Raw genomic sequence first — 16,152 nt, 5'->3', positions numbered from 1 at the left:
CTGTGTGTATTAGCATCATTCAGCATCGGAGGCCGGTTTATTTGCAAAGACTTAAGTACCCTTTCCTATCATTAGCGCCATGAAACGACGTTTCGAGTAATTCCCACCAAAAGAAAGAAAGAGTTAAAAATCATCATCATTTTTGCCCTAATTAAGGAGTAAATGATTCTGCTTTAAGAGGAGCTCCTCACAATCCGTCGCCTTAAATGTTCTGACTCACCTTTTGACGATGCACTATTTGTTATAACATGAGCTCCCATTGACGATGCAGTCTTTGACGTCGTATGCTGCCGCGAGATTACCCTTTGTCATCGTCTGCTGCCGCCGGAGCACCTTTTTTCATCGTCTACTGTCGTCGGAGCATAGTCGAAGCACCGTTGCCACCATCGGTTGTATCTACCTTCTAAGTATTTCTTCTCCACTATCGGATTAGCAAAACTTGTATTCTTTCAGTGTGTTTTGTGTAAGATTTCGTTATGTAAACAAATCGATTTGTAAATATGAATGTTAAATCTTACAACTGGTTATACTATTCATGTTAAATAACACCTATTTCCATAATGAAACAAATCGATTTGTACATATCCACCTTTTGGGCGTCGAAAAACAGTTAGCACAATTTATTCTTATGAAGGCCAAACATTACAACGATATGAGGGCTAAATTTCTACAAGGATTTTGTAAGTTTGAATTTAACAATAATTTATACATTTAATGTAGTAATGATTTGTCCGATGCAGCAACGATTTATATGTTTCAAGCAGTAGTAGTAGCGATTTACGATTTACGATTCATGATTTATACATTTAAAGCAACCATGATTTATATATTTAATACAGTAGCGATTTATGATTTACAACGATATGTACTTATGAAGGGTTCGATTTCTACAACGATTTGTATGTTTGAAGCAGCGATTTGTACATTTGATGCAGCAACAATTCATATGTTTGAAGCAGTAGACATGTGTATTTATGATTTATGAAGTTACCATGATTTGTACTTAAGTTTGTTAAATCGTACTATGATGTTTACTTACGAAGCAAAAATGTTACAACGATATGTACTTATGAAGGGTGCGATTTCAACAACAATTTATATGTTTGAAGCAGCAACAATTTATACGTTTCATGCAGTAGCGATGTGTAATTATGAAGTTACCTCAATTTGTACTTAATTTTGCTAAATCATACTATGATGTTTACTTATTAAGCCAAATATTGTGATGACTTTTAATGATGGTGATTGTGTAACGAATGTGATAATTTGTAATAATATATACTTGGGGAGGCGGTTGTAACATATAATAATGTGATTAAATTTATGTGTTGTGCAGGTTAGCAATGACTATAATTCGTAAGACAAGAAAGTCTTTGTCGTTGGAGGGGATGACTCTTGGAGAAATCATCCGCCAATCCGATATATACGAGGGTTATGTAAAGTACCAAAATATAATGAACATTGAAATGAAAAAGATATGAATAAATTATTGGATATTTATTATGCGGAGCTTGATCCATCAGATATTGAAGATGAAAAGCAAACGAAGAAAGATGAGGAAGAACTAAGGATGAAGAAAAAGAAGGATGACGAAAAGAAGGAAAAGCAAAGAAAGAAGGAGGAGAATGAAAACTACGTGCACTTAAGAAGCAAAATGATTTCTTCCTGCCGACCATGCAAAATTAAATCTACTTGCACATCATTATTCATGTTATCTGTCATGATCATCAATTGCATCACACTATACTATGCATTGAGTTGTTATTTACCATGCCAATAAAAGAAATGACTTATTGTATATGTGTGTTGATGATAGCGATTCACGTGATAGCGATTTAATGACAGCTACGATGCTGTGAAGTGATTTCAATTTTAATCGTTAAATGAACAACGATTTGAATACGCAAATTGCCAGCACAATCGCGCAACAATGTAAATGCCGAAAACACACATTTCAATATCATAATGCAAATATCTTATAAATTGACACTAGCAAACACATAATATGTTATAAATCGATATACATATCGCATAATATATTATAAATTGATAAAAAAATTTAGCATAATAGCTTACAAATCGATATTAATAAACAAAACAATATCTCGCAAATCGATACTATGTTACTACAATCGTGATTTGCATTATACTATTCCAATATTTTTTATACAAAGGCAAATTGTTGTGGCTGACATATACGTAATTGCGTAAATCGCATAAATCACATAAATCGTCAACCAAAATCTAGGTCTCATAAGGCATATCGATTTTTGACAATGAGCGGGATATGGAATGTCGTTTACTGTTGAAGCCCAAACATTACAATGATATGTACTTATGAAGAGTGTGATTTCTACATCGATTTATATGTTTGAAGCAGCGCTTTATACATTTAAAGTAGGAACAATTTATACGTTTGATGAAATAACGATTTATACTTGTTGACGATAGTGATTCACGTGGCAGCTATTTAATTATAGGTACAAAGATTTGAAGTGATTTTCATAGAAATCGCTAAATGAACAACAATTTAAACACGCAAATGACCACCTCATGTCACTACAATATAAATTCCTCACACACAGTTTTCAATTACATACTACAATATCTAATAAATCGACACTAGAAAGCACTTAATATTTTATAAATCGGTACATATATCCCATAATATATTATTATACCTAACTTTATACCCTAAACCCTTAATATCTTACTAAACCCAAACCCTAAACCCATAATATATTACTAAACCTTAAACCCTTAATATCTTACTAAACCCTAAACTTTAAACCCTTAATATATTATTAAACCCTAAACCCTAACCCTAAAACCTAAACCCTAAACCTAAATCCTAAATCCTAAACGCTAACCCTAAATCCTAACCCTATCCCTAAACCTAAACTCTTAACCCTAAACCCTTAATATCTTACTAAACCGTAACGCTAAACCCTAAACCCTTAATATATTACTAAACCCTAAACCTTAAACCCTAAACCCTAACCCTAAAACCTAAACCCTAAACCCTGAACTCTAAACCTAAACCCTAACCATAAACCTTTAACCCTAAATCTAAACCCTAACCTAAACCTAAACCTAAACCCTAACCCTAACCCTAAACCCCAAACCCCAAACCCTAAAACCCTAACCCTAAACCATAAACCCTAAACCCTAAACCTCAACTATAAACCCTAAACCAAAACCCTGGATTTATATGTTGGTTCTGTATATCGATTTATAAGCTATCAACAAGAATTTTTATATCGATTTGTATGATATTTGATCATCAATTTGCGTTATACTATGACAATATTTTCATAACAAAGACAAATCGACTAAACATTACAACGATTTTTAAGATATCAATAGGAATTGCCATATCGATTTAAGATATTGTTTTGATTATTAATATTGATTTAAGATATTGTTTTGATTCTAAATATTGATTTTAAAGATATTAATACAAATTTTCAAATCAATTTAAGATATTGTTCTGAATCTTAATATCAATTTCTATGTTGATTCTTAATATCGATTTAAGATATTGTTTTGATTCTAAATATCGATTTTTAAGATATCAATATGAATTTCCAAATCGATTTAAGATATTATTTTGAATCTTAATATCGATTTCTATGCTAATTTTTAATATCGATTTAAGATATTGTTTTGATTCTTAATATTGATTTCTATGTTGATTCCTAATATCGATTTGAGATATTGTTTTGATTCTTAATATCGATTTATATGTTGATTTTTAACATCAATTTTTATGCTATCAATACACATTTCCATATCGATTTTGTAAGATATTTTATAATCAATTTGCAGATATTGATTCCTACATTATGGCAATCGGAAAAGCATTGGGTCTTATACGTGTTGGATGTATGAAAACAAAAAATATGGTTATACAACTCCTTGGACTATAACATTTGTGTAGACCGTGACATTGTGCATTTGGTAAGTTTCTATCTATAAGATTATCGTATCTTGTACCATGGCCTAGAATTTACTTGCTTTTGCATAAACCACATGTTGGATTATTCAGAGACATGTTGGGTGTCGACATTGGCCCATGGAGGCTTCACGTCGCAGAGGATGCTTCTTTACAAAATAATGGCGTCGATTGTGGCGTCATTGTAATGAAATATATTGAAGCAATATATTATGGACGTGAACCCGATATCATCGTTGTATGTTGTACACTTAAACATGTTTTATTATCCTATATTATTGGTGTAAGGGTTTCTATATTGGTCTAACTTTCAGGTTTTTTTTCATGATGATATACCTGGATTCTGCACAGAACTATACAAAAAATTGATGGATTTTCTAATTACGAAAGATACAAAACCCCAGACTGCAAGACTACCTAGAAAGTAATGAAGGATGCAAGGCTCCCAGTAGTAAGAGGAAGTCGTTTTAAACGTCTACATGTTCTCAAGGAGAACATGAAGAGGATTATGTTCTACTGTTAAGAGAGAGAGATAGTAATTTTTGGTTCAACATTCAATTTCCCGAACATGATAAATTTTTTGTGTATAGACATTTGTAATAGATTCTGTAGACTGTGTATACAAATTTTGTAAGACTGTGTACAAAATTCACATTGATCTAAAAACCAAAAGTACGCACCTGGCACATGTGTGTTGAATATGCAAATCGCCACCTCAAGCACGCAAATCGCAATAATATAAATTCTGTAGGCACACATTTCAAAATAATAGTACAAATATCATACAAATTGACACTAGTAAACACATAACATCTTACAAATTGATATAATATTGCATAATATATTACAAATCGATTCTTAATATCGATTTGTATGCTTATTCTTAATATCAATTTTTAAGCTATTAATAAGAATTTCTCTCTCAATTTTTATGATATTTTATCATCGATTTGCAGATATTGCTTCCTAACACGATGCCTGCTATAAATTTATAGGATATTATATCGATTTAAGAAATTGCTTTGATTCTTAATATTGATTTGTATGCTGATTCTTAATATCGATTTCTAAGCAATCAATAGGAATTTCCATATCAATTTGTAAGATAAGTTATCGATTTAAAAATTTTCCACTAAGACGACAAATGACATCTTTTTTCAATTGCCCGTTGAAAATAGGACATCGATTTAAAATTTTGAACTGGCAAGGGAGAAAAAGCCACAATATTTTATTTTTTGTCTGTAACGGCTATATCGCAGGCGAGAAGGATGACGAAGAGAAGGAAAAGCAAAGGAAGAATGAGGAGGAGAATGAAAATACATGCACTTATGAGGCAAAATGATGTCTTCTTGCCGACCATGCAAAATTAAATCTACATGAAAATCATTCTTCATGTTATCTGTCATGATCGTTAGTTGCATCGCACTATACTATGCATCGAGTTGTTATTTACCGTGTCAATAAAAGAAATGACTTATTGTATATGTGTGTTGACGATAGCGATTCACATGACAATGATTTAATGAACATCGATTTGAATGCTCAAATCGCTACCGCAATTATGCAATAATGTAAATGTTGCATGCACACATTTCAATATCATAATATAAATATCTTACAAATTGATACTAGCAAACACATTATATCTTACAAATCGATATACATATCACATAAAATATTATAAATCGATATGGAAATTCAGCATAATAGCTTACAAATCGATTTAAGATATTGCTATCAATAAACATTGTGTTGATTTGTTGTTTCTTTCTCTTTTTCACCTTTTATTAGTCATTGTGTAAATCGCGATAAAAGAAATTGTTTCTATTGATTTTTGTGAAATATTATTTTGTTTGTTAATATCGATTTGTAAGCTATTATGTTGAATTATCGTATCGATTTGTAATATATTATGCTCAATTGTTGTATATCGATTTTTAAGATATTATGTGTTTTCTAGTGTCGATTTTTATGATATTTGTAGTATGATTTCTATTATAGAATTACAACAAAGAATTATAGAATTACAACAAAGAATTATCAATTTATAACAAAGAATTATAGAATTACAATAAAGAATTATCGATTTACAACCAAGAATTATAGAATTACAACAAAGAATTATAGAATGTTAAACATTACAATGATTTATACTAATGAAAGTTAAATGCTATAACTATTTTGTAGTTGAAGAATCCACATGCGATTTTTGTGTTGCGTTGCTCACTTTTGAATTGAAATGAGTCTGTCGTGAAACAAAACAATATCAGACACTACATTAAGTTCAACAAGAAATGCAAACATCCTCCCAAAATTGTTGCATACCAAAAGACTTGTCAAACTCATGTCATCGTTTCACTTAAATAGGTCAGGAGGATTGCAGGTTTTAATGTTGTAGTGCACGTCTGTAGGGTATTGCCGCATGTTAGAAATTACATAAGTTAGATATTGATAAGTTGCACGTAATATAATTTACATGAGAAACAATATACTGTATTATATACCTGTTCATGCGAAGGGTTTGATTGCTTAGGGGTTGGTTGTTTCTTAGACATTTTCTTGCCAACCAATTCTAGTGCACCCTTTGTCCTCCGACGACTGCGATTAATGGAAGGTTTCCTTTTGATACTCTTCGCTAGGTGAATATTTCTATCATAATCTACAACGTTTACACTTAACTTGTCGAAGATGATGTTTACTCTTCGACACAACTTCTCATAAGGGTCATGGAAAGCGTGATTTTCACCTACACTGTTCGATTTCATTTTCTTAGATTGGTCTTCATGAGTTGCAACAGTCTCATGGTGAATTAACCACACTTTTTCAAGTAATTCCCTTGACACTTTTCTCATACATGCATAGGCTTATTCGTTTTCCGATGCCAAATCTGCAACATGGATAAGTGACCTACATAGTTGTTGGTAACAGGAGGCTATGTGGCACTTCTCATCAACACCAGATGGACTGACATTATTTGTATCTAGTTGTTCAGTCTTTGCTTGTCTCATCCATCTTTGCATTATATATGACTCAGATATTTCTTGTATTTTCTCTTGATTAAGTGCTTTTAATGCATGACAACATAAAATACCTTTGAATTCAAATATTTTGCACGTACATTCAACTATTTCGTTGTCAACATTGTACGTAACATGTGCTTCTTTTCTTTTTGGATGTTCTTCGCCCTCCTATACAACATGGTATTTTTGCATATTTTCATATTGCATACATCCTTCTATGTTGTAATTCATGACCTGCATAACCTCCTTCTTAGTCCATTCAAATACGATTAGTGTATACATATCTGCAGGTCACGTCAATATTTTTATGCCCAAAGTTACAGGGCGGTTGTTGAAGCATTTTACATCTTGTTCAAGCTTATTCTATCTAAGATTGTCTATAAATAATTCATATTATTCTATGAAGCGAAACATTGTTAAACATGAATACAAGGTTTTTTTTAGTGTGACATGCATAGATTCAACACTTTGTGTGCTTATCATACATGCACAAAATTATTGTGTTTCATATGCCAATGCCCACTTCTCTTTGTCTACATATAAATGTTGTAACCACACACAATCTTCAAGGTCGTACATCTGAATCATTTGCTACCAATCAGACATAAAGGTGACCTCGTCTATGCTCTCAAGTACACACTTTTTAAACTTTTTATCAAATTCTGTCTTTTGATTAAAAAATTTATCCTATGTTGTTTGCTGCATTTTGAAAGATATGCCACAAACATAGACGATGATGTGCATATGGCCATACATGAGACACTACAACCGCAATTGCATGATCACCATCTGTAAGTACAGCTCTAGGGTGCTTATCATTCATTGTCTGTGTAAATTCTCTGAACAACCACTCAAAGGTTTCCTTGGTCTGGTGATATAAAAAAGTGTCACCTAATATGCAACTTCATGAGTGATGGTTCACTCTGACAAACTACGCAAATAGCCACTGTCCCGTATTAATCTTCACTGTCGTATAAAAAATAACCACATCATTGAAGTATTCATAATCTACTCTTGACTTTGAATCTGCCCAAAACATATTCACAGCATACCCATCTTCATCCAGTTGCATTGCACTAAAAAAACCAAGGTCATTACTTGAATTCTTCTAAAGATAATCAACCAAAGAACATATTTCTTCATTCTTCATGTTGTCTAACCTTTTCCTTCTCAAGTGGTTTCTTAGATCCATAGGTGTGAATGGTACATTCTCGCGACTACCATCTATGTGCGCGCACAAATTATATGTCTTCTTTGGTGCAATGCCGGCGCTATCAGCTATTTCAGCAATTACAGCATACACTTCAGTTACTTTATGATGTGACCTTAACATAGGAGTCACAAATGAAACGGCTAATTCATGGTTATGATCATTGATTAAAGTATGAACTACATATTTCTCATTTAAAAGTCTTCTTAACACCATTCTCGTTGGACAACCACATCTTGAATCTGGCTTGCTTCTTGTTGGATTTTCACTTGACTTCTTCCAACTTTGCTTAGAACAAACATATGCCTTTCTCACCACGACAGCTTGTGCATTTTTTGCCCAAGAATACCTTCTAACACTGAAGCTAAGTTTTAAGGCATAATCATTATAAAATTTGTATGCAGCTTCCTCATTATTAAACTGCATTCTCTCTATAGGAACAAAGTCAAGTGTACTATCATGTAGACTTGAGGTGCCTGCACCTTTGTCAAGTGCACTGACATGATCGTCTACCTTATTATCGAATTGCATTTCGTCTGCTGGAATATTCAAGTCAAGAGTGAATCCAATGCTTGCACTCTTCTTATCATGTGCATCATTAGTGCAATATTTACTTCTTTAGGTGCGTCGATAGTACATATGTCCATTGCTCCATGACTTTTCAATGATTGAGATACACCATCTTCACTGCAACTAGTTGATATGCTCAACACTGTCATGAGCAAAATATCAATTTGCATTATGCAGAATGCATATAACAACAACTACCGATTAGTTAAGCAAGTCAAAGAAACGATTGAATGAATCACAATATCAAAGCAACAACATAATAGCTTACAAATCGATAATAACAAACAAAACCATATCTCACAAGTCGACACTAGAAAATACATAATATCTTACAAATTGATATATGATAAATCAACATAATATATTACAAATCGGTATAAGGTAATTCAGTATAATATCCTACAAATTGATATACGACAATTCAACATAATATATTACAAATCGATATTAACAATCAAAACAATATCTTACAAATCGACACTAGAAAACACATAATATCTTAGAAATTGATATACGACAATTCAACATAATATATTACAAATCGATATTAACAATCAAAACAATATCTCACAAATCGACACTAGAAAACACATAATATCTTAGAAATCAATATACGACAATTCAACATAATATATTACAAATCGATATTAACAACCAAAACAATATCTCACAAACTGACACTAGAAAACACATAATATCTTACATTATCGATATACGATAATTCAACATAATATATTACAAATCGATATTAACAAACAAAATAATATCTCACAAATCGACACTAGAAAATACATAATATCTTACAAATCGATATGCGACAATTTAACATAATATATTACAAATTGATATTAACAAACAAAACAATATCTCACAAATCGACACTAGAAAACACATAATATCTTATAAATTGATATACGATATTTCAGCATAATATATTATAAATCGATATTAGCAAACAAAATAATATCTCACAAATCGATACTAGAAAATACATAATATCTTACAAATCGATATACAACAATTCAACATAATATATTATAAATCGATATTAACAAACAAAACAATATCTCATAAATCAATATACATGTTACTACAACAACGATTTGTGTTACATTGCATATACTGAGTAAATGGATGATACCGGATGGGGTAGAGGTCTTTGCTTGCATCTGTAACCAAGCATTCTTGTCAACAGATCCTACCGCCTTACAAATATCTTCAAGTTTTCAACCATCAAAACGATAAAATTTACCTGCAATAACAAATTAAACAATGCCTTAATGACACTCACAACAACACACGTTCTTCAACAATAGCATGATGACATGGAAATGTACTCACCATGCTTTAATGGCACTTGTTGGAATGTTTGTGCGTCATTACTTTTTTTCATACTACCTAACGAAAAAGCAAAAAAAGAGAAGACTATAAAAAAAGATGGCCGACAAATCCCCCTATGACACCCACTAATGATTGAACCAGTTGTTCGATTTATAGTTATCTCCATGAGGTAAGAACGAACTCGAAAAAGTTTTCTATCTAACACAAGGCATGAACGAGAAGGCGGCCATGTGTTGTAACATAAGCTAAAAACAAAGACAGAACGTGCAAATCTATATACGGGGAGCGGGAGGACATTTTCGTCCAACGCATATCTATCTTACGGGAGGATATTTTAGTCAAAAGCATATCTACTTTTTTTATATGTTATTTTATTATAAAGTCATCATGGGCAACATTGGCATATGAATTATCACGGGTCCCAAGATATTCCTTCGTACACACCGGAACACGTGAATTTGTGTTCCGGGGAGAACACACAGCACCCTCCCTGATTTTATGGGAGCTTCCTCATAGATGCAGATTCAAATGGTCAGATTCAGACATATCTTAGATCGACCTTGCACAGTTAGGAGATCAATAATTTTCTTGTTTGGACACTATTTGTTTCAGACTGCTATGTTTGTTGTTTATGATGTATATACCTCTTCGGTGTCATAAATGACCTATAACACTATTTTTCCTTTTCTCTTTCTTTTTTGGCATCAGGGCTCATGTAATGTTTTATGATCTTTTTAATACCGATGATTATTGCTTTCTTTCAAAAAAAACGTAGAGACAAATATTATGATGAACCTATTGATGGTGAGCATAAACACGCGCATGGAGATCAGAGCTACAGGGAAAGAGCCTGCACATTTCTAATGCAACAAAACAAAACCAAACCCTTATCCAATAATGAATTGCAACAACAAATACCAATTAATTTAAACAACAGTAACCAAACACCAATAGGTTAAATCCATGGTACCTGCAAAATCCAAGGAACCAAATTCACCGAGAAAGCATTTAATATCTTAAAGAAAAAACAAATCAGATTTGCAAGTTTTGGCTGTTTTACCCTGGCAAAGAGTAACTTTTTTGGTATTACACTTTTTTTTTTGGATTTATAATTAACCCGAAGAAACCGCATCCAACACTAAGACTTGGTCGTGTTGGCTCAGCTTGCCATACGTACGGTTGTCGACAACTGCCCGCGGGGCCTACGTTTTGGTATTACACTTAGCTGCCTGTTTTTACAATTTATGTTTGGTCCTAAAACCATTATGTTTGGTATTATGGGCTGTTGATTCTTAAAGCCCATATAAAACCAACTTATATGTTGCAAAAACATAACTCAAAATTCTGTTTTCTACTAAAAATTTATAAAGATCACATCTATATAAGGTTAGATTTAAAAGAAGTGAATAAAAAAACAGTGTTTTCTGCTTGGATTGCATGTATAAATGACTAGCAAATTTTTTTTTTTTGCTAAACATGATCTATTCTTGAATTGAGATCGCGTGCAATGCGATTGCACACTTTTATTTTGCTGCTGCACCTTTTAACACTCCAAATTTTTTATTTCAAAAATCATAAATCTCTTTTTAAAGAACTTTGATATTATTTAATTCAAAGTTTGTAATGAACATTTATTTATGAATGTTCAATTTTAAATTTGAGTTTAAAAAAGATATGATCGACCTGTAATATGTAAATCTTTTCTCATTCTAATTTTTGCTGTAATTTATAAAACCATTTAAAAAAAATCATGATTTTCAAGATAGAAATTTTACACCCACCGTCTTTGAAATACAACCAGTAAGATGTGGGGCCCAATAGCTGTTGGTGCACGATAAGGTGCAGCAGCACACTAAGTGTGAAATCATATTGTACCTGATCCTCCCTAGCTGATCAGAGTAAATGGGCATCCTAGTAAACTTGAGTCGTGCTTGGTATATTCTTAGATTACTTAAAGAGTATGCGACTGCAAGTAGAATCTCATTATGGACTCTTGAGACAAACAGTTGGCCCCACTAGTGAAAGGATCCAAAGTGCATGCAGCAACAAAGTCTTAATTGAATGGCAAGGGAAAATCCAAAAAAAAACTGGTTTCTTGGCAGCATATGAGTTGTTTTGGATGCCAATACGATTTCTTGGATTTGGCGGTGGTGGTTGTGGTTAGGGCTGTAATTTGACTCACGAAAACTAGGTTATAACGGTATGTTTGTTTCGCTACAAATAATCGGAAATTGCCTATAAATGTTTCACACTAAATCATGAGAAATGGCTTATTTTCTTGTGAAACAGGACTTTTTTTTCTCACAGCCTAAGAAACAAACGGTGGATAGGTATGGGGGATGTTTGTCATACGAAAACGGGGTTGCAAGTTGCAACCATAGTGACAAATATTGCGAGATTTATAAAAATCTCGTGATGATATTGCAAGAAATTGTTGTTTGCCTGAAAGTTTAAAACGACAATTTCTCACGAGATTTTCAAAAATTTCGTGAGATTTATGAAAAAACATAAATGCCTTAATTTAATGATGATATTTACGTTTTAAACAGCTATTTATAATAAAAAAACATGTATTTTTATTTTTAAATATTTTTTATTAATATTTTCTTATAAAAGTATTTTTTTATATTTTTTAAATTTTTTTTCTTGTAAAATGGTTTATTTTCTTGTGAAATGGGACTTTTTTCTCACAGCCAAAGAAACAAACGTGCCAGCGGTGGAGAGGTGATGGGGAATGTTTGTCATACGAAAACAGGGTCACAAGTTGTAACCATAGTGACAAATATTGCGAGAAATTGCTTGAAAGTTTAAAACTACAATTTTTTGTGAGATTTTCAAAATATCGCAAGATTTATGAAAAAACATAAATACCATGGTTTGAATGCAATACTTACATTTTAAACGGCTATTTATGGTAAAAAATCCATGCATTTTAATTTTTAAATAAATTTTATTAATATTTTCTTATAGAAATAATTTTTATATTTTTAAATTTAGTTTTTTATTACCGAGATTTTGCCAAAAAAAATGAGAGATTTATGAAAATGTTTCAAATTCTCGCAAGTTTTTGGAAAACAATATTTTGCGGTCTTTAACGTTTGTCACTATGGTCGCAACCCACTCCCTCAATATGGGGAAGCATTTTTCCACAGCTGAGTGTGTTTCACAGGAAACGCCTTTCCCAAGTGTTCGTTTGTAAACGTGCATTTTACCACGTTTGGGAACAGCCTACAAGATTCCATTAATTATCTCCAGCTATTTGAGAAGAAGATGCAGGGGCAATATTTGCTGCAGTACTCTCCAAGTAAAAATCACATAGGGATTTAGATAATTATCCGAAAAAAAAATCTATCTGTTCCACCCAACCTGTTCAGATCCGGAACAGTTAAATACATAGGGATTCGGATCTGAATTGGATCATGAACAGCTAAAATTTGAAAAACCCCCATCCTGAATCCTACCAATTTGCATCCCCAGTTTTGATCCAATTCTTGATTTGTTTAATTTAATGGATCAAGCTTTGTAAATATGATTTATAAAAAATACTTTGAATTGTCCGATTGTGATGCGTAAGCACATATTTTAATCACTGGTCTCCATTGCATCAAAATTTTTTATTTTATAAAAATTATGATTTTATATTAAAGCAACTCAATCCCACATGTGTGAGTACAAATAAACAAACTATGTTGAGTACATATGTTGGTCAGACTAATCAAATAAACCTAATTTTGGCTAGACAGTACAACACCATCAAGAATAGCCAATCTTAAACCAATTAGTAATGCAAAAAATTTGCTATTATTATTATAAACGACATGCTATGGTGGTACCCAACCACCTTAACATAGATCTAAGATCCCAGATCAACGTTTATGTAATGCTTCAAATTTATATCGAGAAATTTAAGACAATTATTTTTTTTAAACCAACAAAAAGGCTATACAAGCCATATGAAAACCCTAATAAATTTGAGCGTATTACAATCAAATTACAACACACAAACATAACATGATTGAAATTAGAATTCTAAACAAACTATTCATTAATTTATTACATTCAGTCATAAGCTAAAAACCAAAACCAAACTATTCTAAAAAAAGAATGTTAAATCTTCTGCCGAACCGATTTTAACGTCGCTAATGCTATTAGGTAAGGATCCTTTTACACCTTCCGTTGCGTCAACTCCATTTGGCTCTTTCTCAATTAATGCCATCGTTTTCCCTTGTTTTAACCGTCAGCAAATCTCAAAAAACAGCAAACGTCATCAACCACGACGACGAGCTAGCTTAATTGAAAAGTCACACGACGACGAGCTAGCTTAATTGAAAAGTCATGCATCTCTTTCAAACGGGGTAAAAATAAAGGAAATACTTCCAAACCACCCTCCCACGGTCTTCCCTTCTTATCACCAAAAAGTGGGGATCAACATTTGAATTATTGATCCCCATCACCACAATCAAACACAAAACCCGCCGGATTCCATCGCCGGAAAACCAAACGGAAGATCGAATCAATTTAAAAACCATATTTGCTAACAAGCAAAGGCATACTTCAAGGGATGTAGTGCAGTGGAAGGGGCCGTGTTTTGCTCGTCTTTTACAACTTTCTGAAGAGAATAGGTACGCAAAAGGTTTAGACAGTGCAAGTAGGGCAGGCTTAGCGAAAGCGTGACTAGATCTCTCCATCCTTTCGATTAAAAAACAAAGGCACAAGTTTTGAGAATCATCATGTCCATTAACAAAACTAATTAAATTCTGTATAACATCTATTACACGGATCAATTTACACACACACACTCAAATGAAAACCAACCCCAGAAGAGAAAGACCAAGGAGAGAAAAAAAGTTACAAAAAGGGGATTGTGTTTTCTCATGTGGGCGTGGTCAACCCTGGGACTTGAGGGCGGTCTGGAGGAGGAGGTGGGCGCGGGAGAGCTGCTCGGTGAGGGACTGGATCTTGTAGTGGTAGGACCTGGCCTGGTCGACGGCCTCCGCCTCGAGGTCGCCCAGCTGCGAGCAAATCCGTTCCTCCGCCTCCTCCGCGCACCTCAGCCTCTCCCTCGTCCTCTCCAGCTCGGCCTTCATCCGCTCCTCCCTCTCCAGGCTCCGCCTCAGCTCCGCCTCCAGCTCCTCGTTCCGCCTCTTCAGCTCCTTCTCCTCCACCGCCACCGTGCACCGCCCCTTCGTGGCAGCGAAGGCGATGCCCGGCGCCATTTTTCCGGCAACGGAAAACCTCGCCCTTCTTTTTTTACGGGGGTGAGATCGGGAGCTTTTAAGAGCTCTGTGAACTGGTTTGTGCGAGTTTTAGGAGAGCGGTTTGGGTCGGTTTTATAGACGGGGTTCCGGGCTGAAAAATGCGTCTAGGTTCAATGTATCGAAGGAGATATGTCGTTTGCTTGAGGGCGAGGCTATTGGGTAACGTGAAGTCTACAATTTTGTGGTTCCACGTGGCATGCTGTGGGGCCGTCGACGTATTCGTTTACCTGTCATCGTCTGGCTGCGATTGAGGATGCGGTGAACCGTTCATCTCGTGAGATCGACGGAAGTGGTGGGGGGCCGTGTCATCTCCAGATGGACGGTTGATCGGAGGCTTAGCTGTATACAGCAGCACATAGAAGAAATGGATAACTTGAGAAGAAGGTTAATTGAAATTGGGAGCACAGGTAGAGGAAGGATAAGGTGCAATCACATTGCACACTTTGCGGGGGTGCCGCTGCACCTGACTGCCTTCCATCCTTGGGGTACAGCGGCATACTAAAGTGTGCAATGCGATTATACCCAATCTACTGTGGTACTGGTATTGATCAACGGTGGGATATAGGGATGTCAATGGATCGGATTTTGTCTGATATATGATTCAGTTTAATTCAATTTTGTAAGTCATGACCATGTTGGATCATAATCGGCTGCAGATATGATTTTGAATGATGTCCAAATTTGATGGATATCTGAATCTGATTACATAAACAGAAGTGAATTTGGTATGAGCTTTTTACCATTCACATCTGAATCCGACTATTTGTTTAGCCAACATCAGATTAGTCGGATCTGGTA

The 16,152-nt window shown here is 33.9% G+C and overlaps 1 protein-coding gene across 1 annotated transcript; it reads right to left on the bottom strand.

Annotated features, from left to right (window-relative positions):
- Positions 1–14,829: 14,829 nt before the first annotated feature.
- LOC149842756 (protein RESPONSE TO LOW SULFUR 1-like) lies at positions 14,830–15,396 on the bottom strand. Its single transcript, XM_090001561.1, has one exon. The coding sequence runs from the start codon at positions 15,310–15,312 to the stop codon at positions 14,983–14,985; it is 330 nt and encodes a 109-aa protein (XP_089857687.1). The 5' UTR covers positions 15,313–15,396; the 3' UTR covers positions 14,830–14,982.
- Between the last annotated feature and the right edge of the window lie 756 nt (positions 15,397–16,152).

The sequence above is a fragment of the Nuphar pumila genome, chromosome 3 (assembly GCF_984573655.1).
Source record: "Nuphar pumila chromosome 3, dmNupPumi1.hap1.1, whole genome shotgun sequence".
NCBI classification, from domain to species: Eukaryota; Viridiplantae; Streptophyta; class Magnoliopsida; order Nymphaeales; family Nymphaeaceae; genus Nuphar; species Nuphar pumila.
Note: the sequence above shows the minus strand (reverse complement) of the source record. Positions and strands in the feature narration are given on the sequence as shown.

Excerpts from the sequence above, each read along its gene's own strand:
- LOC149842756 (XM_090001561.1), bottom strand. The coding sequence starts at position 15,312 with ATGGCGCCGGGCATCGCCTTCGCTGCCACGAAGGGGCGGTGCACGGTG.